Source organism: Falco rusticolus, chromosome 2 (genome assembly GCF_015220075.1).
Source record: "Falco rusticolus isolate bFalRus1 chromosome 2, bFalRus1.pri, whole genome shotgun sequence".
Lineage (NCBI taxonomy): Eukaryota > Metazoa > Chordata > Aves > Falconiformes > Falconidae > Falco > Falco rusticolus.
Window position 1 is genome coordinate 2,322,887 of NC_051188.1, and position 24,010 is coordinate 2,346,896.

The window sequence follows — 24,010 nt, forward strand, 5'->3', positions numbered from 1 at the left end:
GCTCAGAAGTACTAGGTGGGCTGGGATGTGCCCATCACTGGTTTAGAGGCCAGTATCCCCAGATGTCCCACTGGAGCTCCATATGTGAGGTGCATCCTAGCAGCTGTCCTACTGTAATACACTTTGTAAGGCTAATAAGTTGATGGGTGGGTATGGAGCTGCGCTCTGTTTCACTCACCAAAACTGATTTATTTATAGTATCACCTCTGAGAAGTACCTCTGTTCTATCATGGATCTTCTCACTGAGTCTTTCTACAGTGTATTTTGTTATCTTGGAAGTCAGATACAGGAGATCAGGGCACCTAGACTTCCGTCTTTGTTTTGCTGTCAGGATATCATGCTTTGCATAAGCATTTTTCCTGTGCCTTTGAAAGCAATGTATTTTCCCTCCCTGGAAGACAATAAGGTTTAAGCTATTGGGCCTGCACTTAAAGTGAGATTTATGGTTTACAGGTGGACTTGATGATCTTAAGGGTCTTTTCCAACTTAAAGGATTTTATAAAGATTCTATGATCACTTTGTGCATGGAGGTCCAGGACCAGTACTGCTGGGCAGGCAGGAAAGGGCAGCAGTGAGTACGCTGATGCCTTCTGGAGAGAGGCCAAATAGCCAGCAAATGTAGCCTCCCCTTTGGCCAGCCTGGATGCCTTTCTGGACCATGATGGTCTCAGCAGTCCAGAGCCCATCTTCCCCCTTCAATGACCCTTGCTCCCTCCCTCCCATAACACAGGCAGCCAGAGACAGAGGAGCACACTAAGTCCAGAAAATGTGGGGTTTTTTATTGACTGTTACAAACACATTGGCCTCCAGAGTGTTTAATGGTACTTGTAGGCCAGAGCATGGGCCACCACGCCAACCAGCTTCTGCCAAGTGGCCTGGCAGGTAGGGGTAAAGTCCTTGGTGAAGTGTGCAGCCAGCACAATGATGAGGATGTCTCCTAGGAGCTGGAGAGAGAAGGAAGGAAATCACATCAGCATGGTGCTAAGCACCCCTGCACAGGACCCAGGGACCAGAGGCTGGAGGGAACGCAACTCTCTGGTGGGTCCTGGAGGCTGCGACCCGGGGAAGAATTTTTAGCTGAATTCTCTGTGCAGGAAAATAGTCCTGTGCTGATCGTATGCACCAGTATCCACTTGATCTGTCTCTGCTTCTTCTCTCAACTGCCTCTTTTTCCAGCCTCTAGACTGTATTTCCAGACATTTTCTGTCTTTTTTCTTTTCTTTTCTTTTTTCTGCTGTGAAAATCCATGCCTACTTGAGCAGGGGGTTAAGGTCATTATGAGGTCTACCTACTACACCCCCAAAGTCAGGTTTAAACAAAGACTCACTCAGAGGCCATCAGCCACATCCAGCTCTCTCAATCCCTTTCAGTCCGAATTTTCCCTCTCTTCACCCGCAGTGACTTCTCACCCCCCTGCACCCTGATCTCTTTTGCTTCATTCCCTCCCGCTCCCCTCCCTCATCTGCTGACCTTGTCCTCACATGCAGATCTGTCTTCTCTCTCTCTAATCCCAGCCTGAATCTCTTCCCATCAGTGTACAGCCCCTGACCATCCCACACTTGCTTTTCCCTCTCCTCTCATGTTTTTTCACCTTGGAAAAAGGTGAAATGAAGTGGTCCTCATCCTTGGGGTGAGGAGGTGCCAGGGAGAGGTTGCCCATGGCGCTGACACAGCGAGACTTCCCTCTATGCTCTCCACCCTCAGCCCCACTAGGCCTCCCGACATCCTTGTACCACTTCTCCCAAACCATGCCTGAACAAGCCTCCAGGCTTTCAGAGCATCTCCCTATAATTGTCCCCAGACCCCTCACAGCCTGGAGCCTGTCATTTCCCTGGAATTGTCAAATGCCCAACCTCCTCCTCTCCCCCAGTTTCCATCCAAACCAGCCCCTTTCTGTTTGGTGACTAAAATATATGTTATTGGTGTTTGCCTGGAACCCTGCAGGCACTGAGGTACTTTACAGGATGGAGGGAGAGGGGGTCAAACTGATGCAAACCAAGTGCAGCTCACCCTGAAGTTCTCGGGGTCCACGTGCAGCTTCTCACAGTGCAGCTCAGACAGCTTGGCGAAGGTTGCCTTGAGATTTTCCAGGTTTTTCACAGCTTCCCCAAAGGAGGTGAGCACTTTCTTGCCATGGGCACGGACCTTGGGGTTGCCAATGATGGCAGTAGGGCTGGAGAGGTTCCCAAAGTTATCAAAGAACCTCTGGGTCCAGGGGTAGACAATCAGCAGCCTGGGGAAAGACAGAGGGACACAAGCAGACACGTTAACGCTCCCAAATGCAATTGCCATGGTTTGTCTATCCAGGGTGCAGCTGAGCAGATGCCTGGGAGATGGACCTACCTGGCCAGGGCCTCAGCACCGCATTCCTCCACATTGACCTTGCCCCAGAGGCTGGTGATGAGCTGCTTCTCTTCAGCTGACCAGTGCACCATGGTGGCAGGCGGCTTTGCTCAGAGCGGCAGGACACAGACCCTGTAGCTGAGCTGCAGACCCCATGGAGGTTTTTATCCCCTGCCAGCAGCTCCTCCCTGTCCTGCGCTGTGGGGTCATTGGCTGGGGCTGGGGTGGGGGTCCCCAGCAGTGGTGGGTCGGTCTGTCCACGCAGTGGTCAGTCTGCGGTGAGGTGTGGTCTTCAAGGAAAAAGCCCTGGGACATGCTTAACAGCAGGCTCAGGACATAATGCCCTCTTATCTCCTGCTCCTTCCCTGCTCTCTGACTGCCTGCTCACCCCATGACCTGCAGTCTGCAGCAGGCACTGACCCATGTGTAAGGTACTTTAGAAGAGATCCATGCCAGCAGCACCCAACCTTTGAGTTGCAGCAGCACCCAACCCTCTGCAGGGTTTACAGGCTCTCTAAACTTGAGGGCTATTTCTCTGATGGGACAGATGACCTGATTATGAACTTAGGCACTTCACAGATCCTTCTGCACAGAAGCATATTGGATATGCTGAGTGCTCTCACCCTGCGCTGCAGCTTTGCACACACAGACCAGCAGAGAAGCCCCTCTCTGTTTTCCTAAGCAGGCACCTTTCACCAGGCAGAAGTGCAGAAAAAATCAGCCTGTCAGTCCAGTTCCTCCACACCTGAAGCGTGTGCTGGAGATCCATGGATATGCAGCCTGCTTGGTGTTAATGAAACAGAGATCCTCACGGTCTAGGTTTCTATGAATACCTCTGTGGGATGCTGGTGCCAGGGCAAGCTGTGACTGGGTGCAGGCTCCTCTGCTCTTTCAATATATGTACAATATTAAAAAGGCAGACACTTCACTGGCCTGTCCCTGCTGGGAAATTAAATGCCTTGCACAAGGATAGCAGGACCGACCATCTCACAACCAGAACAGCAACATCCATTTCCGCCAGTTCAAGCTCTGACCAAAGGCTTTTGCTTGACTCTAGGTATCACCTTCTTATTGAACACCATGGGTGTTCTCCTGTTTTTCAGGCTTCGGGTGAAGATGTGCTCCCACACTCAGAAAGGCAAAGCCAGGGTGCATGAGGTGTAGGGAACCCTGACAAGACCATGGACTTTGGGTGTATCTGCAGGCAGTTTAGGAGGTTTCATCCAGACCTCTGACCCATTACAGATCGATACCAGTCCATTGATCTCATGGGAGCCACGCTGAGCAGTGGCACAAGCTCATCACTATGATCCAGATAGGATGGTTCACGTCTGTGGTTACATTTCAGCTCCTTGCCACAGGGTCCTAGGAGGCATTATTCATTCTTTTAAATTTCTGAATCCTAGGCCAGGCCCACAGGCCCCTTTCAGCAGCAAGCGAGCTACTGGCATGGTCTGATAACACGATGTGGAGCAGAGGCTGCTCTGGGCAGATAAAGGCATTGTGCAGGTGGCCAGTGCTTGCTTTAGTTACTCACCTAAAGAGCAGACACACGGTCACACACCCTCGGTTCTTAAGATCTGAAGACTTCAAAAGCTGTCTTTTTTCAATATAACAGGACTCAGAGAGTGAAATCCAAAATGTGTGGCCCTAAATTCACAAGCTATTCCCATCATGTGAGTCAGCCAGCTCATACAACTGAGCACAGTGCTGACCAAAACAGCCATATCCTCAGCTGGGGGATGACAGTAAATGACCTAGCAGGACCTTTTCATTTATTATTTCTCTCACCCTGTAGCCTGCATTTCCTGGCATTGAAAATAAAATCCAAGATACATCTGGGTCTATTTTTAGCAATGCAATCATCTGTGATAGGAGTCTCATTTTCAGCTCTGCAAAGCTGAACTTTAGAAGAGAAAAGATAATGATGCTTTTCTTTTGCATTTGAACCAGCAGCATGAAAAAGCTCAGGGAGGTCTGGCAGGGACATGGAGTAGTGCGAAGCTGGGACAAGCAGGACAACATCAGGCACAGAGGTTTGGAGGAGAGTATTAACTGCAGTATTAATATTTTATAAAAATGTGGTTAGTAAATGCTGGCTTTCTGGACTGCAGGAAAGGCAGCAGATACATGGCTTGTAGCGAGAAACCCCAGGTCCTGGTCCCACACTTTGACCTATTTAGGTTTTGGGTTTTTTTCTGTTGCAGTTGCGTGAGCAGGACCACTTCTTCACAGAATGGTTAACGATGGTCACAAAGAGCTGCGGGCAGGGGGAAGAGGGAAGGCGGAGGAAACAGGAGGAAGAGAGGCTGAAGTCATTCTACCTTTTCATTGGGGTACTCTTTCATTTGGTGCTGCTCTTCTGTATTGATTCCTTTTAATGGCTTGGTTTTTTCCTTTTAATGGCTTGGTTTATACCCACAGTAATTCTTGACACTCTCTTAATCCTGTAGGACAGGCACTGTAGAAAAGGAATAATGGGTGAATCAGCCAGCTAATCGGGTTAGGGTCATATCAGAGACTTGTATACCTCTGGATGTTGAAAGCCTGTAATAGCAATGACCTTTTACAGCCACTCTGGGCTGTAAATTCGTATATGAGCTTCAGACTACTCCTACTCCATTGGTCCTTTTGGCTGTGTCCAGTCTACCACAGGTGCCTTGATTTAACTTGAAGACCAGAGCTAGCTTCTCACCACCACACTGCTAATGCAGATACCCTGTAAAGGGTTGCTCCAGAAATGGTGCTTGGGGCAGCAGGGGTTTTCAGGCTGCTGTAGCCCAAATTCAGGACCACAGCAAAGCCTTACCAAATACTCACAGACTTTAAGGAAACTGGCAGAGCAGCTGCCCTAAACCTGTTCAGGATGTGGTCAATGATGAATTCAGGGAAATGCAGAGCAGCAGCGGGCTGGTCTGAATTACCATAATTTATACAGCTTTCCCTGGCTGGGACTGTTTGGTCACTAGCCTGAATATAAAAGACAAGGAGAATTTCTGAAAATGCAATTCTTCTCCTTAGGAGGGAAAGGGAGAATAGGAAAAACCACAAACAGAAGAGGTACAGGCACACCACAGTGGAGATTTGGAGCAGATTGGAGTTTTTCAGCAAGCAGACAGAGAGCTTGATGTTACTACTGCAAAGAGAGTTATCTAATTTAGCTGTGGCTCATCGCCTGGGGCACTCTGCTTTCAACATAGAGACATTTGAAATTGTTTCTGTGCCGTAACAATAAACTAAGGGAAAATATAACTGCAGGTTAAATGAATGCCTCTCTGCCCCTAACTGTGGATCTCCAATTTCAGGATCCAGGTTTAACCCTTTGTACCTTTTAGGCCTGACTCCAAGAGGTGCAGAGCACCCCTTGCTCTGACTGCTCTGGCCTGAATTTCACGCCACATGATGACTTACTTAGCACGCAAGTGTGGGCCTCGGTGTTTTAATTGACTTACAGCCTTTTACTGTATTGCTTGAATTTTGTAGGAAATCTCCTAGGTCTGAAATTTGGGTCTCAGGTGACACTGTCTGGAGGTTAGGGGCTGGTTGCAACAGAAGTGGACAGGGGAACTGCAGGGCATGGCAGATGTGACCTGACTCTGTTCATACATCCCTGTCCCTAAATTGCTGTAAAGGGATTCACCAGGACATACTCAGCACTAAAGCCAACCCAGTGTCATAGGCTACGTTCAGATCTGAATGAGTGAGATGAAGGGATGAAAGGCACAAAGTCAGGAATAAGAGCCAGTATATTCATGGAAAAGTTAAAAATTTAATTAAACAGCTTCTGAGTTATTCCTCAACACAAGAACTCAGGCAAAAGCAATCTAGAAATGGGCAAACCCAGCTTTTTTTTTTACGATGAGCTGTCTCCAAGACAGTCTCATTTAAGGCAGTGTTTTTTCTGCCTATAATTGAGCTGATGGTTTGCTCTCACCCCTCACCCTCAATGAGGTTTTCATCTGCCTAGTGCAAGAGGGACACAGGTTACTTGCAAAAGGGTCCAGCCTTTGACTTCCATACCAGAACCTCTACCCTGGGCTGCAAAATGAACCGACAGGAGCTCTGGGTTGGAGGGGACACCAGAATGGGGCTGTTCAAGTGACAGACGTGGTTGGTACAGCACTTCCTGGGGTGCAGAGCAATGGCGCAGGGGTTGAGGGAGCCAAAGGAGGTTTTCCAGATGTGACCAGGTGTGTGACGAGTCTTACACCATGCACACTGTGCTGCAGGACCATGCTGCACCATTGTAGCACCACTTCTTCCAGAGCAGGGCTCTGCCTTGCTTTGCAGTGCTCAGGCTGGCGCAGCATCCCCGGCCCCAGTGATGTAGCATGACACCCAGCTATCAGCCTGACAAAGGCTGGCTGGGACCCCACCTCCCTGGCCGTGCCCAGCTCCCCCTCTATCACCCACAGGCAGCTCATCGCCACCCACACCCTGTGAGCCCCTCGCAGATAGCTCCTCGCCACCCTCACTGCAACCTGAGATAAAAGCCAGCACCCGGCTGTGCTCAAGATGTGACAGCCTGTTTTCTGCCCCTGGATTTAGCAGAAATGGGCTTCATCATTTAGTGGGGCTGGGGTCCGGCTCTGCTGCCTGAGGGCTCACAGGCAGAGCCAGGCAGCCATACCTCTATCCACACATCAGCTGCCACTGTTTGTTAGTCACACCAGCATGCACCCCTGTTATCTATGGGGTAAATTGAGTTTTCCTATAATTTTTTTCTTTTAGGGCAGGAAAGAGGTGCTACAGGACAGGATTTCAGAATCTCCTTCATAACTGCCTGGTGCCCAAAAGCAGCATTCACACCAGAGCCAAGCGTGTACCAACACAGCTGATCAGGAGGGTGGGAACTGGTGCTCAGCCACTCAGCCACCCCCTCTGCTCCTCTAGCAATGTGCATATCCCCCAAATGTGTGTTCCCCAGGGCCTCTGGGCACTGCCAGAGCAGGAGGTGAGCGGAGGAGGGAGAAAGGGATGGAAAATCAGGTCCCTTCTGGGGTCTCCTGCTCATACAGATGAAATAAGTGATTGCAATACCAGGGGATAACACAGTGCCACAAATTACAGTGCCCTGGTTAGGAAACCTACAAAGCAAAAAGCCTGCAGGCATTGACATAGCCCTGTGTGTGACACTGTGTCCCTGCGGTCACACACAAATCCTGCAGTGCAGCTGCTCTGCTGTCTCTTGCTGGCAATTCAGCTCAATCGTGGCTAATCTGAAAGTCCTGATCCTTGGTGGTCTGCAGTATCCCTGCAGCCCTGCAGGCATAAACAGTGTCTGGAGCTGGGGGCTGTCCTGGTACCTTCAACCTCCTGCATCTCTGCACTCTGACAAGAATTCCCCTGGATTCAGCTTTTTTTGCAAATGCAGGTCTGTTGATGCGGGACTCAAACTCACAGCTGTCGATTCAGAAGAACAGAAAGTGGCCAGAAAGACCCATTGCCCAAGGCTGGACCCTGGATGCTTTACAGGGCCAGGAAGGGAAGAGCTGCAGAGCAAAATAGGTGCTGGCACAGGAGGTCAGGATCAGCCCACAGAGCACAGAGCGTCTGGGCTCACCTGCTATGGGACAGGCTGGGGAGGGAAACCCCTGTGGGAGGTAGCCCAGCCATGCCAGGCAGGTTAGAGACCATCCTCAGACCTTAGACAAGAGGCATGAAACCTTTGCCTCTGAAAATCCTGGGGGTTTTGCAGTGCTCTCAAGGCACCCGTAGCTCCAAATGTCAAGTATGGGCACCAGCCACCTCCTTTGCTTAGCTGCTAATGGCATCCAATGCTGCCTTCCTCCACCGCTCCCCCTTGTGCGTGCTTGTGCTTTGGTGAGCGCTCTCACACCTGAAAGGTAAGGCTGCTCTCCTCCCCACATCTTTCCTCAACTGTGGCCACTAAGGGAGCCAGGGCTCCTTGGACAAACTGAGCTGAGTCTTGCTTCAGGAAGAGCAAAGGAGCCTGCTGCTCCAGGAAGATGCTTCGTTGTACTCATGCTGGTCAGCAGTGTAGTATGCGGAGCAGGTAACCCTCCACACATTTAAACCCCAGAGACTTCAGAGTAAGGGTAAATGGACTTGCTTTCCCCTTAACAAGGCTCCAGCATCCTTTTTTTCTAAGGAGCAGGTTAGCTCCAGGGGACCTAGCCACTGCTCCCAGCACTACACCTGCTGCTGCTCTAGCTGGCTCTGCCTGCCATTGCTTTACACAAGGAAAAAAAAAAATGGTTAACAGAAGACACCCACAGACACCCCTCCAAAAGAGCCATCAGCATTGGACAGGAGCCACAAGAGCTGTGTCCAAGACTTTCCAATCCCAGGTCAGTTGTAATGAAAGATGTCCCTGTGAGCAAAGAAGGCTCTTATGGGACCAAGGAGTGCATTGCTGAGCTCAGACAAGGACTTTTCTCCTCCTGTTTGTGCATAGGACCAGCTGGGTCAGGAACACATTTTCTGTATGGGTAATGGTCCCCTGATGCCTTTCAAGCAGTTAATGCTGGCAATGGACAGAGGCAGACCTGTTTCTGTTTTGGGACAATTTCAGGAAGGCAGAAAAGGAGATGTGACTCCAACCTGGCACCCACTTATTACTCAAGTGACTCTGAAAATGGGATGTCACCTGGGGCAATACCTCTGCAGCCACCAAGTAGCTGTTTGAGGGCTGCCTGCACCGCATGTCCCCCACATAAGAGAGCAGCCCCCTGCCCTGAGTGATGCCAAAGCCCCATGTTTGGGACATCCCTTGGCAGAGCCTGTCCCCTGGTGTTCAGCAGCTTGTCCCAGCACCTCTGCAGTCCCAGGGCTTGTGGGTGAATCAGGATTTGGCCTGAAAGTCATTCATTTTGCTCAGCTCTCCACAGCACCAAGACATCACCCCAGCATCATGCACTAGGCAGATTCCCTTTCTCCCAGGGAGTCCCAAATAACAGCATTTCTGTGGGGCTGAGCTGAGATGGGGGGCAGGGAACATCCCACAAACCCTGTTTCACCCCAGCCCAGAGGGACACTTTATTCTGAGGGTCTTCTTCAGACATCCAGGCAGAAAAGCAGCTCTGAAACCAGCGTTGCCTGCCTGGAAGAACCAGACGAGGCTCAATCCCATGCCTAGGACTCAAACCCCGTTTCCTGCAGCAGGTTGTTTTAGATATTTCTGCTGTATTGCTGTGGCTGTCTCTCCCATCATAAATTGAGTGCAACAAATTTGCACCGGCGGCGGGCACGGGCTGCAGGATGCTGAGTCACAGCAGCCTCCCCCAGCCCAGCTTCAGCATGGGGCTGCGGTGAGATGATAACCCGACAGCACAAACAGGAGTCCAGCTGGGCACAGATAAGGCAACCCTTGGCTGACGGGCAGCATTCCACTTTATGCTGTGTCAGACTTCTGACGCAGCAGAAAATATGTCTGCTGAGGCGGTGTGGCAATCAGCTGAAAAATATTTGGCTTTTTTTTTTTTTTTTTTTAATTTTTCTTAGGAGATCCAGGAGAGATAGGGCAGCCTTGGATTACCTGGGCAAGTGCAGGCTGCTCAGCCCTGCGGCAGCATGGTTTCCCTGACTGCAGTTCATCTCTGGGGTAAAGCCTAAGACAGGCTCAGGTGACTCATATTCCCAAAGAGATGGTGGTAGGAAGTGTCTTGATAACCAGCCCCTCTTCATCCTCCCCTCTTACCCTGTTGCAAGTCTGGGGGGTGAGGGTGGAAGCTGAGTGCATCAAATGTGCTGGTTACTTTTAAAACGTTTCCTATTTCCACAGGAGAGGGAAGCACAGCACCTTGCTCACCCTCCCAGAGAAAGGCTCTCAGGGGATTAGAGGGCTCCCCTGCCTTCTCCTGCACTGGCTGGCAGGCAGAGATCTTTGTGGAGAAACTGAGTCACCAAACAGGTGGCTGCTCACCCAACATGCCATGAAATGCTTATGACAGGGCAGGATCCACGTCAAGAAAGGGAAACGTTTGCTGTCCCATGCCCTCCTACCCCAGGGATACAAGATAGAATCTTCCCTAGCCAGGTTTTCATTGGCATTCTGGCTGGAAATGGGTGCCAGGCCAGTTTGGTGCTTGTGCAATGCCCTCTCAGCTGTACGGAGCACAGCTCTGTGCAGGTGAGTGCTGAGCCTGCTGTGCCTGGGGCAAGCTGTAAAGCTGGCCTCTTTCGCTGGGACTGAGGAGCTTCTGGGTAAATGTGATTTAGGGTGAACCATAGCACAAAACATTTGTGTTTGGTAGCATTAAGCTGTCCAGACTGTGCTCCCATGTATCATAAGGCACAAAATTCACCTGGGATCTCCTGTCATACTAGGAGCTAATGTTTTTGCATAAGCCTCTCTTCCAAAAGGGCACACAGGCATCATCACTGCCCTGGGAAGCACCTTTTCTTTTGTGGTTGAAATGTAGTGCTCCCTGGGGCAACCTCTGTGCCGGTGGGTGCATGCAGCGCTGTGAAGAGGACCAAAAGACCTTCAGGCATATGCAAATGAAAGCAAACCCTCTTTTTCCAGGCAGGGAAACTGAGGCATGGGTTTAAGAAAGAGAGGGGGAAAGAAAAACAAGGCTGGCCAAGCCACCCTGCAAGAGTCACTGGAGCAGACCTGGATTGTCCCCCCCAGGACCCCCTGCCTCCCCACGAGGCCCCCGCAGCACCACGTGGATTGTGTGTGTGGCTTTGCACAAGGAAAGGCACATCATGGCTGTGGGAGCCCAGCACGGCAGCAGCGCCAGACCCGCGACCGCAGACCCCGTGCCCTGTGGCGCTCCACAGGCAGTGGCAATTTTGGACTGTGGCAAACCCACTGCTGAGGGAGAGATCCTGCTCCCTCCAGTGTCAGTGAGACCCCACGACGTGCCCAGGCCAAGCCAGGGCAAGATGAGGTGAGTGGGGAAACTGAGGCACAGCCTCGGACACCTGGTTGTGCTGCCAGCCTGCGAGCATGGGGCAGGGTGATGCCTGCTGGTACCAAGGCTCCCTCTGGACCATGTTCCTGTCAGTGACTGGGATTTCCAGAAGAGGGCTGGGATTCAGATGTCCCAAACCCTTACCCAGTTTGGGTGCTGATTTTCTAGCTGGGCTGTGTTTGGTACTAACTGCTGCTAATCTGGGGCTTAATCCAAAGCCACTCTCAGACATACAACCCAGGTTTGATTCCCTGTGTGATGAAGGGCAGAGGAGCACAGAGCAGAGCTGGGGGGAATGAGCTTCCCCCACCTCCTCCGAGGTTTGATTTACGCCACTCACTCCCAGAATTACTACCAACATGAGGCCAGAGCAGCAGTGCAGAGCTCCGCAGCGCTTTGCACCCTCATTTGCATGCCAGCAAGGTATGTGAAAGCGCCTTGCACCCACCACCCCAAGTTATACGCTGTAGGTCTCCAGCCCACGAGGTCAATCCCGTCATGGTGACAAAGCAGCATCAGAAAATGCCTGATGAGGCCAAGGAGGGAATGGGGGGGCCTTGCAAGGGGCTGGCTGCTCCCTCTGCACACAACGGACCATCTGACTTGGGGTGAATTTTTCTCCTGAGCTGACCTTGGTGATAAAAATAAGGACCTTGGGCATCAGCATGAGGCGGGTGTGTAGGGCCACCAGCTCAGAAAGGGGTGAGGAGAGTGTCTCCCTGCCCTGATAAAGGCCTTATTCTGCACTTATTGCTGCACAGCATGAAGCTGTGCTGTTCCAGTGACCCCCCCTACACACTTTAGTAAATCTCTCTGCTAACAAACTCAGTTTTGCCTTCTCATCAGCTGACTCCGAGGAGGAGGGCCTCACCCTGTCTTCATCAAGAGCAAATGCATCTGGCTGCTGCATTGTCTGGCTTTTCTGGGCTGGGATCAAGTCCCTTCCCACACCTTCTGTGTGATGAGATGAGCAACAAAAGACTTTGTAGGTGAATACCTCTAGTTTCTCCCTTTTCCTCCTCTCTACCCTTTCTGTCCTTTGTTCTGACCCTATAACAGCACTCAGCGACTCTCTCTTACCCCTCTTTTTAACGGGAATTACCCACAGACACAACTGTTTCAGAGGCTGGTACTTTCTCATTGCCTGTTTGGTCATGGAGAAGACTGGTCTCTACTTGGAAGGCTCTAACTTCCCCTCCAGGTGAGCTGGTTTACAGAAACTGGCTCAGCACTTCTGTGCTGTGAGAACACACACACACACACACACACACACACACACACACACACAAACACACACGCGCATGCACGCACGCACCAGTTTATCCCCTGGCACCAGTGGGGTTGTGTCTGCAAAGAGTTTATCTGTCATCCCTAACCCTGTGTCTACTGGAGGAACTGGGAGCAAGGTCCATGCACTGGGATGAGATCCTGGCTCCGTACAGTAACCTGCTGCAGAAGTTCCCAGTGTTGCAGCCATTCTGCAGTCAGGCTGCGTGGGCTGCGCTCTGCTCGGTCAGGGCAGAGGGACGGGCTGGGTGCCATTTTGCTGTCCCCTGGGATGTGCAGAGTCGGTCCTGGTGTCTGAGCTAGCGCTGAGCAAATGTCCCCTCCTGACAGTCTTTGTGGACTGTGCTTTGTGTGTGTAGCGCTGTGGAATTTACACCCAAGTATCCAGGATGGGAATATGGTCTGCTTATCTCAGTTCACTTTGAAAATAAGGCATCTGCCACCACTCCTAGGCCACCACCCCAAGCAGGACCCGCTGTGATGAGCCTCATGGTCCTGGAGAGCTCAAGCCTGGTGCTCAGCAGCAGAAGTGCTGCAGCTGCTGCCTCCAACCCCCTCAGCTGAGGGGGTTGTGACAGTTGTGGTTAACAAACCTCCATCAAAATGACTGCACAAACGCAAATGTTTTAGATCTTTAAGTTAACACTTCCCTAATGCAATTCGTCCTTGCAATAAAAAAGCATTCCCTGTATCCCTGTGCACCCTACTTCTTCATTACTGTTTTACTGGTGGGGGAAGATAGGCCCCAAAGAATACGGTAATAAGTATAACTTTAGATACTGAAATCCGACCATCTTCATCCACTCTGAGGCTCTGGAGCTACAATGTTCAGCACTAAATAATCCATTTCTCCCTCTCACCGACAATGGCCATTAAAGTATTTTGTTCTCATCATTTCCTCTAGTCAGATGAAATCCTCCCAGGGCATTTATTTTATTATTATGTTGTTTTCAAAACGTTTCATCCATCAGTGCACAAAGTGCTGCATTAAAATCCATTCCAAGATTTAGGAAGAACCCCATGAACCTTCTGCCTCTCACAAGAACATTTCTGAGGGCTGAAAGAATATTTTACTCATACCTAGACATGCTGCTGACCTTCTGAACTAAAGTATAATTGCAACACTGCAAGAGTGTCTGCTTTCACATGGCAAGGGCACAGCAAGAGGTCTGTGTGGGGAAACCCCACAGAGAGCTGATGGGGATGGAGATGGGATGTCTTGGAGCATCTCTTCTGGTCTCACCGAACTCAGAGAGGTACATGCTCGTGCCCTGCTCCCTCTGAGGACCATCCCACAGTGATCACTTGAATCCTATTTCTCCCTCACTACTCCAGTGGCTGCACTTGGGAGCTCACAGTGCTCCTCACCCCCAAAGCACCCCAGCAGGAGGACTACAAGCAAGGTGAGTTACTGCAGGAACTTGGAGTGACCCAGGGCAACTGGAGGGAGCTGGGATGCTCAGGCTGGGAAAGTGCTCAAGGAATTACTGAGCACATGTGCCCTGTTCTTATATTCTTTGTTTGGCAATTGCCTAAAGCCACTTTTGGGGACAGGACACAAAGCCACATAGCTCTGGTCTGCTCCAAAGACCGGGGACCTGCTAGGGTTTCCTTCCACACCCACAGAACTGAAGTGGGGCTGGGAACAACAACCTTTAGGACTCATCTATGCATCACCCTGCCACGGAGCAGGAGCAGCTTTACCCAAACCATGTCTGGCCTTATTCTCTGTGGAAGGGGAAGCAAGGAGGAGGAGGAGGAGGAGGGTACCGCTGGAAAGTGTCTCCAGGGTGCATCCCCTGCCACCATCAACAGGCAGTGACTGGCACAGTGCAGAGCCGTGTTGCATGCCAGGATGGACTTGGTGCTGTGGGGGTTAATGTATCTGCTCTGAGCACTGAGAAACCAAGAGCCCTCCTGCTCCCAGGCCAGCCCTCTCCTGTGGAGGGATTGCTCAGGGTCTTCTATAAATCTTCCACTGCTGTGAGCCCTGAGGGTCAAGAACACGCTGCTTCCTTGGTTAGGAACAGGCTGCTTCCTTGCAGTGGAGCTGGTGGGAAGCTCAGGGCAGTCATGAGTGTGGCAGCTGAGTGGGCTCTTTGCTCTGTCGTGGAAGATTTCGTTGTGGCACTGACAAGGGCTCAGCTGGGTCCTGGCTCCTCACAGATGTGGACAGGGTCCGTGATGCCTGCTCCTGCAAACACCCCTGTCACCCTCCTGTGGGCCAGCTCATTTCAGCTACCTGAGGTAGCTCCAAAGAGCTGTGCTCTGTCCCCTTTCCAGAGGGCTAGCATGGAGGTGGGAAACCTCTCAGACACCCCAAACTCTCATATCTCCCTGCTTGCAAAGGGGAATATGCAGCTCTGCATCTGCTCAGAGAACCACTCTGCGCTAGATCAGGGTGCAGCCTCTTTTTCCACTTACAGCTTCATGAGGACATTCATTCTCAGTGAAATCCTGATGCGCATCTGTGGAATTTGTCATTCTCTGGAGTACATCAAACTGTAAGAGTTAAAATGAATCATCACTTAGAGAAGCAATCAAAAGGATTCAGCCCTCTTATATGCTCTTCCTGACAGGCTGTGCATGCAAGAGCTTAGCATGGACCTGATCTCAGATTTAGGAGGGTCTTTGCATTCTGCCAACCCAGTCCCAGCTCACACTCTGCCTGCTTAAAACAGCGATGCTCACTTGCTCCAGTGCATGCTGCAGTGGGGAGCGTGCTGTTTTGTTGCATAAACAAAGGTGGATGAGACAAGGGAGTTCCACAGTTTTTCATGCATGTAACTGATGCAGCATCCACCTAGCACAGTGTGTGTAAAGCTCTGGAGGAAGAGATGGGGCATACCAGAAATTTAGGGCAATTAAAAACGACCTCTGACAGTTCCTGTACTGTCAGGGTGGAGGCTGCACTTGAATTATGGCTGCTTTAACTGACCCTGTCAGATGTTTGTGTCTGAAGATAACTTTCTCCTGTAACTCCTCCTCCTCCCCTTCCATGTAATGGGGGGGATGATCTTTGATAAACTTCTCTTGAGGACTAGAGAAAACTCCCCCACATTAAAGTCTGCAGCTTAGTGCAAGCCCAGGTCTATCCATGGAATTTGTTCTGTCTTTGCAGTTATCCAAGGGTGCTGCACTGTGCCATAAACCTGGGTACCGAGACAGGGAAGGGCGAAGAGAGATGCTGTGAGTTAGAAGCCTTATGAATCTGAGGAAAGAATGGCAGTATTTCTGCAATTTTATGAACAAGTGTAGATATTTTTGAAAAAAATTAATAGGTTTACAGTTATTTAAGTAATTTCATAAACTTTCCTAGACTTACAGGTGAATATTACAGATAAGGTGACATAAACATCCATAATAGATCTCATTTAGCTGTCAAAACCTGTAATTTCCAGAGCAGTTCCTTAAAAACCCTCTTATGCACCCTTTCATTCCCACTGCCTTCCTCCCTGTTGTTTTCCATGGGATATGCCTGGGGCAGGGGCGGAGTGGGGGGTGGGGGGGAGGGCAAGGAAGACTTCTCTAGATGTTAGAAGCCAACGCAGACCAAACTGAGCTGAGCTGGTGCTCTGGAGACCCCAGTGACTCTCATGACAGATGCTGAGGGTGCACTGGCTTTGCTCCCTGCAGACTGTGAACAAGCACTCACGAGAGCGTGGGAGGCCCTGTCCTTTGAAGACAAGACACAAGGACCAGAGTCAGGCATGCAGAGAAGCTTACAGGTACTATGGGGAGAGTGCTCTAGACATTGCAGTCCTTGAGTCCTGTCTCCATTCTTCAAGGCAGCATGAGTTTACAGAAAGAAAACTTTTTCTAAAAGCAGTTCTGTCTCTCCTCCCTATATTTCTAGTGGGAGGATGTCCAGAGACATCCTGGTTTTATATGATGTCCTTGTAATTTCCAGCTTACATTTATCTTGTACAATTTACACATATTGCTTTGTGAGTAATTACTATCCTTCAGTTTAAGTAGATCTTTTTCCCTGCATGTGTTTGTAGATGGCATGTGTTTTGTTGGTTTAAAAGGGTCAGGCTTTACTGGTCTCCATTCCTAAGAAAGTTGCTCTGTTTCCACAGGCAGTATCTAATCCATTATCACCTCCTTTTCCTTCACCAGATATTCCCAGCAAAAGCACAAAATTTAATATCAGAGCTCACCACAGTCCCCTCTAATTGCAATGTCACTTCTCTCTCTTGATTTGCATTTACACAAGTGCTCACAGACTTTTTTTTTTTTTTTTTTAATTGTTCATTCCCCTGCTATACCAGGCAGCCAGAACTAGGACTTGCCTACACTGGGCACGCAACACATACAAGTGCTTTCTGCCCGTGCATGGTTCCTGTGACAGAGTGTGCATGCAGGAGCAGGTGAGAACTCTCAGGCTGTTTCTGTACAGCTCCTGGTAAGTTTTGCTATAGTGCAGCTTTGCTGGTCATGGTGATGCCTCTGATCTGAAGCTTCAGAGGGAAGGGCTCCTGGACTACCCCCATTTCTTACTGCCTGTGTGAACCTTGCTGTCTTTCCTTCCAGGGCAGCTATTCAGGGATAAGATGGAGCATCCTTGTTTCATCCCAACAAGGACCAACAGTAGTCAGACCAGGACCCTATCCTTCTTTTTCGGTGGCTTTCCAGCATGAAAAACCATGCATATGTGGTCAGCTGTTCCTCTCTACGTACCCCCTGGCACTGCTTGGGGACTTGACCATTCTTTCTATCATTAAGGCAGAGCAGAGCCTCCACACACCCATGTATCTATTCCTTGCTATGCTAGCTGTGCCTGACCTGGGCTTGTCCACATCCAGGTTCCCAACCATGCTGAGGATGCTGTAGCAGAGGGCCAGGGAGGTCAGCATTGCACCTGCCTTGCCCAAATGTTCTTCATTCACACCTTCACAGATATTGAATCTGCTGTCATTCTGGCAATAGCTTTCAATCTCTATGTAATCATCTGCCACCCCCTACAATATTCCTCCATCCTCACCAACTCAGGGACCACCAAGATATGTGTGACAATTGTCATGAGGACCACCCTTGTCCAGCTCCCACTCCCAATCCTACTGACTCGGCTGTGTTTCACTAGAATCAGCAAGCTCTCCCATCCCTACTGTCTGCATCCAGACATCATCAAACATGCAGGCTCAGGTACAAGGATTAACAGTACCTATGACCTTTTTGTGCTACTCTCCACACTAGGTTTGGACTTGCTATTTGTCCTCCTGTCCTATCTTCACATCCTTAAGACGATCCTGAACACTGTGACTTGGAGGGAGCATCTCAAAGCTCTCAACACCTGCATCTCACATATCTGTGCTGTCCTGCTTTTCATTATCCCCATGATCTGCCTGTCCATGATGCACCGGTTTATCCCCCCAGACCTATGATTTCACAGCCAGCATCCATTTTCTTGCTCCACCCATCCTGAATCCTATCATATATAATGTGAAAACCTAAATGATCCGGAGATGGATACTAAGAATGCTCTGCCAAACAGGGGTCCGCTAGTCCAGCATTGCCATTTAGTGAAGTCAATAAGATGCTCACTGCTATCCAATGTGAGATTGAACCCCAGTGAAGACCAGCCCAGAGACGGGAACATGTCAAACTTCTGCTGATGTAAGGGTATGTGGCAAGTAAGGTTATAAGGAAGGTAAAAGGTATGTGGAAGGTAAAGGGTATGTTGATACTGGCAACATAAGAACCATGGTTTGTAAGAATATCTAGTCAGTGGCTCTTCAACATATAAACAGAGGCCAAAGACAGGAAAAATAACAAATCTTACCTAGATACGCAAACCCAAGACCCCAGGAGATAACAGAGACAGTAACACAGGCCACAACCTTCAGGTCAGTGATTGAGGAGTGGCTGGAGGAGCCAGGAGGAAAGAGGTTCAAGCAAAACTGCTGAGAAGGGAGAAAGAAATTATCATGGTTCTCCCGGAAAAGAGCAGACTTGGTGCGGGATATTCGATGGGGCTTATGTGAAATTTTTTATTGAATGATTTAAGGGGCTTGTGCAAATGTGCAAAATACATTATGGGGCATTTAAAGGAAGGACCAAAGGTAAGGGAAAGGAGGGATCTAGGTGTATTGGGAAGAGCCCAGCATGGGAAAATGGAGGGGGACTGATAGTGGGGCTGATTAAGTGTAAACAAGTTGCTGCTCAATACACTCTCCAGGCCACTGCAGCCTGTCCTGTCTGCTCATTAAACTCACTTCTAGCTCTTTTCTGAGTGACCTTACTTGGTGTACAGGGTTATATGGGTGGGATTTGGTGACAAACATTAAGCTGGACTAACTGATGAGTGGGAGGAGACCAGAACCTGGAAAGACCCAAGCCTGGAGCTGAAGAGTGAACAAGCAGGGCCCAGGGTCTGGGTATAGATCTGGGTGGGCTTCTGGTCTGTTCCCGGGTTCAAGGGGCCCATGCACACGAGAGTGGCTGTGAACCAAGTGGGCAAGGGTCATGTCCTGTCCTGACCATCCATAGAGGAGGAATGGGGCTGAGTCATGCTGGTCATGTCTATTTGAGCACTGCTGGTGTTGGTGTGGGTGCCAGGGCAGGCGCTGCTCTCTGTGACAGTTTTTTTGGCCGCCTGGGACCGTGTATGGCCCCAGAGAGACCAGGCTGGTCACTGGCCATTCAGACTTGATCCACTGTATGTGAGGTGGAGGATAAGGGTGATCAGGAGCACGGGGAGACAGGTCTGGCAAGGTTCACCCTCCACAGACACAGCTGGGCTTGTGTCCCAGACAGGGGGCTGGTAATAGAAGCAGCCCCCCAGGTCTGCAGGGGAAACCCTTTATAGCAAGTAATGACTTTTGAACTCTCAGACATTAACCAAAAGTATTGTCTTCTCTTTAAAATGCAAGTGCTTTTGTCCCTAGGTTTTTCTTTGTTTCACTTGAGTATTTTGCTTGGGTTAGACCACAATATAAGATTTCTGGAAATAGCTGCCCCTCCTGAATCAGCATGCACAAATTAGTATGCTGGAGTTTCCATAAGTCACTGCAGCACAACACCTCCTCAGACTGGCTCATTTAGACTTAAAAGATTGATTTCTTCCTACTACTTGAGCTGATGAGGTAGCGTGGCTTCAGAAGAAGCAGTTCTTTTCCAGCTGACCCAGAGGTGCAGGCACTCTATAAGCTGACACCCTTGGAAGGACATTTTAAAACAGTTTAAACATTTAGGAACTGCTTTTGTGTGTGTTCTGCCAGTGTTTGTAATGGACTGGGTACCTAGTACTGTAACAAGTAAGATCATCATGTCCTTGGGAGTGCTCTTACTGGGAACTATAAATATTTTAAAATGTGGTCCAGTGGATTCCTCCAGCCTTTCCAGGCTCAGACCCCTTGGCACACATCTATATAACCCATGCAGACACATACGTGCATCCTCCTATGTACAATGAAATTACAAGCCCCAACAAAATACCCTGGAGAGCAGTAATTCTGCTTCTTCCAGAGTCTAAGTTTTGGGTAATTCGGGTGAGAGCTTCAGTCAGACACCCTTTGCCCAAAAGCTGCTTGGCAGAGCCTTGCTCATGCATGAGACCCACAGCCCTCCACCTCAGAGCTGCCCTTCTCTACTGAGGAAGAGCTCTGCAGTGTGTTGTGGATGGCAAAAGTTTCTACAAGCACAAAAACCGGCAAGATAAATACACAGGAAAGCAATCCTTTGATAACAAAATAGCCTCTCTGACTGAGTAGCCCCTGTGCTCTTCTGCATTGAGGAGCACCATTGCATGTTTGCCTTGTGCTTAAACTCTCCCCCAGGCATCTGCTGGTGGCCACGCTGTTGGGGCTGTTGGGTTAGAGCACGTTTGGACCAGCTCCTTGCAGGACTCCCACGCCAGTGCAGGCTGAGCTGAGCTCTGCCGCCCCAGAGTCAGTCCTTCCATCACAAACTGGAATCCCAGAGGCATCAGCGCGGCCGAAGCTGGATGCCGTCTCGCCAGCCGAGAGCCTTGGCAGCAGCACCGGGGAGGTGTGAAGCCAGGAGCCTGCAAACTGGCAGTACTCCCCTTGTCCTGGGGGATGAGGCTGCATTGCCCGCAGGTCAGGCCGGGTACCGCGGGGCTGGCGGAGCGCGGCTCGTTGCTTCCCTCTGCTGGGTGCTGCGGCGTGGGATGCGGGATGCTCCCCGTCCCCGCTGTCCCAGGTCCCGGTGGCCTCAGCCCACAGCAGGGAGCGCCTCATGTCAACGAAGAGGGGGGCATGTCTCCGCTTCGGAGACCACAAATGAGAAAGCAGATCCATGGGGGTCACACAGCTTGCCCCATGCCAGGCTCACCCCATAGGGTCTTTGTCCCATGTCAGCACCTTCATGGAAAGGTTGTTTCTCCTTTTCTTTTTCCTTTTCTCATTTTCCTGAAACTGGGAGACAGACTAGATGTAAAGTCTCCATGAGAGGGTCCTTCTGAGTGGCTTACTGAAGGCATTTTGCAGAGGAACCCCTATCAAGCCTCTGTCAGAGAAAGGGTGCATGTGCACAGAGACCTGCACACCACCACAACGCACACACACCCCTCCCCCCACCCCCCAATACAGCTGCTGCATTCAAAAGGTGGCTGTGCTTTGATTTTTGAGACTTTTAAAACCCCAAAGCTGAGGAGCTTAATAGCCATGCCTGCTTTTCAGACCTGAGTTTAGGGGGCTTCAAAATCTATTCTTGAAATACTGATTCCCAAGATGACAGGTCACAATTTTCCTGAGAAAGAAAGAGAGAGAGAGGGAGAGAGAGAGGAAGAGAAAGAAAGAAAGGAAGGAAGGAAGGAAAGAAAGAAAGAAAGAAAGAAAGAAAGAAAGAAAGAAAGAAAGAAAGAAAGAAAGAAAGAAAGAAAGAAAGAAAGAAAGGAAGGAAGGAAGGAAGGAAGGAAGGAAGGAAGGAAGGAAGGAAGGAAAGGAAGGAAGGAAGGAAGGAAGGAAGGAAGGAAGGAAGGAAGGAAGGAAGGAAAGAAAGAAAGAAAGAAAGAAAGAAAGAAAGAAAGAAAGGAAGAAAGAAAGAAAGAAAGAAAGAAAGAAAGAAAGAAAGAAAGAAAGAAAGAAAGAAAGAAAGAAAGAAAGAAAGGAAGGAAGGAAGGAAGGAAGGAAGGAAGGAAGGAAGGAAAGGAAGGAAGGGAGGAAGGAAGGAAGGAAGGAAGGAAGGAAGGAATGAAGGAAGGAAGGAAAGAAAGAAAGAAAGAAAGAAAGAAAGAAAGAAAGAAAGAAAGAAAGAAAGAAAGAAAGAAAGAAAGAAAGAAAGAAAGAAAGAAAGAAAGAAAGGAAGGAAGAAAGAAAGAAAGAAAGAAAGAAAGGAAGGAAGGAAGGAAGGAAGGAAGGAAGGAAGGAAGGAAGGAAGGAAAGGAAGGAAGGAAGGAAGGAAAGGAAGGAAGGAAGGAAGGAAGGAAGGAAGGAAGGAAAGAAAGAAAGAAAGAAAGAAAGAAAGAAAGAAAGAAAGAAAGAAAGAAAGAAAGAAAGGAAGAAAGGAAGAAAGGAAGAAAGGAAGGAAGGAAGAAAGGAAGAAAGAAAGAAGTCTGTCTGGTTTTATTTCAGCAACTAACTCTAGATTTAGTGCTTAATTTAAGGTACCCAGGTTTGACTTTCTCCATACTTTTATTAGTTTCCCCCACAACCTCATTCTGTTCACCCACTTGTTGACCATTCCCACTCTTGGTTAATATTGGATTTTCTTTTTATGCCCCCAAAGAGAGTCCTCACAGGGTACAAACCAATGCTGAGTATTCACACTAGGAACGGCAATGAAAGCCTGCTGCAGAGAGCACACACATTTACCGTATTAATCACCCTGGTGCTTGAAGCAGCAGTGTTTGAACACCCACAGAGGCAGGCAGAGCAAGGCTGGAGGCAGTGATAGCAGCAGATCCTGTGTCATCTGTAGGGCTGGCTGGAGGAGGTCAGCATCACTCATCTGTATGTCTTTAGCCACCCCACCTCATCTCAATTCCCCTGTAAAGGAGGTGACACAGCACACCAATGGCCTTATGTGCTCCATCCCATGCCATAATTTCAATGGAAGGTCTCACCTGGCAGCTCACATTAAAGGTGTTCCACTCAAAACCCCATGAATTTTGTATTTTCATCATGTTTCTCCAAGAAGCACAGACCAGATGCTGCTCCCAGCTACACATGAGCCCCATGGGGCCTCAGGGGTAGGGTATAAATATCACCACTTCCCTGCCCATCTCTGCAAGCATCCCTTCAGGTTCAGAGGCAGATATCCTCAATCCTGGCTGTCACGGGAGCTGGTGAGTTGTTTGCACTAGCTGTCATTTGGTGGGTTTTTGTGGCTGAGGTGCCTGATTTGAACTAGAAGGTAAAATTCTGCAGCTGGGAGAAACTCCCCCAGGCCACTCCAAGCTGCATCTTTAGGCTCTGAGATGAGAAACACCATTTTCCAGGCAGGGTTTGTGGTGTAAATGCTGCTACTTTGGCTCCAGGACTTTTCTCTGACCAGAAGGGTATGCCACTTGCAGCACCTACCTGCAGGACAGTTTCTCAGGCTCCACCTCAATTAATATTTCATGCAGGAGATAACAGCCTGGCTCTAAAAAGCTGACAGCCTGCCTGACGCCCTCATGCTGCCTGTCATGTATAATTCCCAAGAAAAGGGCCAGGATGTGCCTTCAAAGGAGAAAAAGACTATCAGCAAAATCTTCTGCTGTCATCACCAGGTTATTGCTAGTCAAAGCAGCTGGAGACCTAGCCCTGACCACCCATCATCTGTGAAAGGTTCATGACTCTTCTTCATGTTTTGACTAGCTTGACTGATGCTGCCCTCATAGGTAGCTTTGTTATTTTCCCAGAAATACTGCAAATCACTTTCTTGGTAGGGCTGAGCACCCTGTAGAGGAAGAGGAAACACAGACAGAAGTTCCAAGGCAGCACCAAGGAGAAAAGCTGCAGCAGTCCCTGGCATGTACAGAGAGGACTCTGCATGCACAAACCCAGTGCACATTGGGTCACTGCAGGATATGGGCTTGTTCAGTGCACATCTGGCAGCAGATGTGGCCAGCTGAGACCAGAACACGAAGATGTGACACAGTGTAGGGCAGACTACACTCAGGCAGCACTGCTGGATTGTATTTCACCCAGCTGCAGTGCAAATGTCCCTCCACCCCATCATGCAGCGGGACAATCCTTGTGCTCTGACATGAGCAAACACTGAGGATTCTGAGCTCCCCTGGGTACACCTGACGTGCGGAATTAGACTCTATAACTCGAAAGTTATAAAGTAGGTATGTTTATTGCGCGCAGATGCACGGGGGATCGCTCCTCCACAAGCGTGCATACCCGAAGTGACGAACCATCTCACATTTATACAATAAAACAAATGAATATTCAATTAACGCCTATACATATTCGTTACCTAAACCCGCTTACTCTCTCTTCGTATGTTAATCAGCTTATCAGTCCTTTGCCTGCAATGTGGTGTTCTTGCAGGTTTGTAGGTGATTCGTGTTCTTGTGACCATCCCATCTTCTCCAGCAAGGA

At 49.6% G+C, this 24,010-nt stretch overlaps 1 protein-coding gene, 2 long non-coding RNA genes and 1 pseudogene across 3 annotated transcripts; 2 read left to right on the plus strand and 2 right to left on the minus strand.

The window, feature by feature from the left end:
- Positions 1-758: 758 nt before the first annotated feature.
- Positions 759-3,852, minus strand: LOC119142798 (hemoglobin subunit rho). The gene is made up of 3 exons (XM_037376179.1): positions 2,344-3,852; positions 2,011-2,233; positions 759-944 (listed from the first exon to the last, which is right to left on the minus strand). The coding sequence occupies exons 1-3, from the start codon at positions 2,433-2,435 to the stop codon at positions 816-818; spliced, it is 444 nt and encodes a 147-aa protein (XP_037232076.1). The 5' UTR covers positions 2,436-3,852; the 3' UTR covers positions 759-815.
- A 682-nt stretch (positions 3,853-4,534) lies between these two features.
- Positions 4,535-15,497, minus strand: LOC119142805. The gene is made up of 3 exons (XR_005102427.1): positions 15,361-15,497; positions 14,937-15,014; positions 4,535-4,804 (listed from the first exon to the last, which is right to left on the minus strand). It is a non-coding gene; the product is annotated as an uncharacterized LOC119142805 (long non-coding RNA).
- LOC119142809 lies at positions 11,131-13,203 on the plus strand. The gene is made up of 2 exons (XR_005102432.1): positions 11,131-11,648; positions 12,072-13,203. It is a non-coding gene; the product is annotated as an uncharacterized LOC119142809 (long non-coding RNA).
- Positions 15,498-15,567: 70 nt separating the features above from the next.
- LOC119142783 lies at positions 15,568-20,933 on the plus strand (annotated as a pseudogene).
- Positions 20,934-24,010: the final 3,077 nt, after the last annotated feature.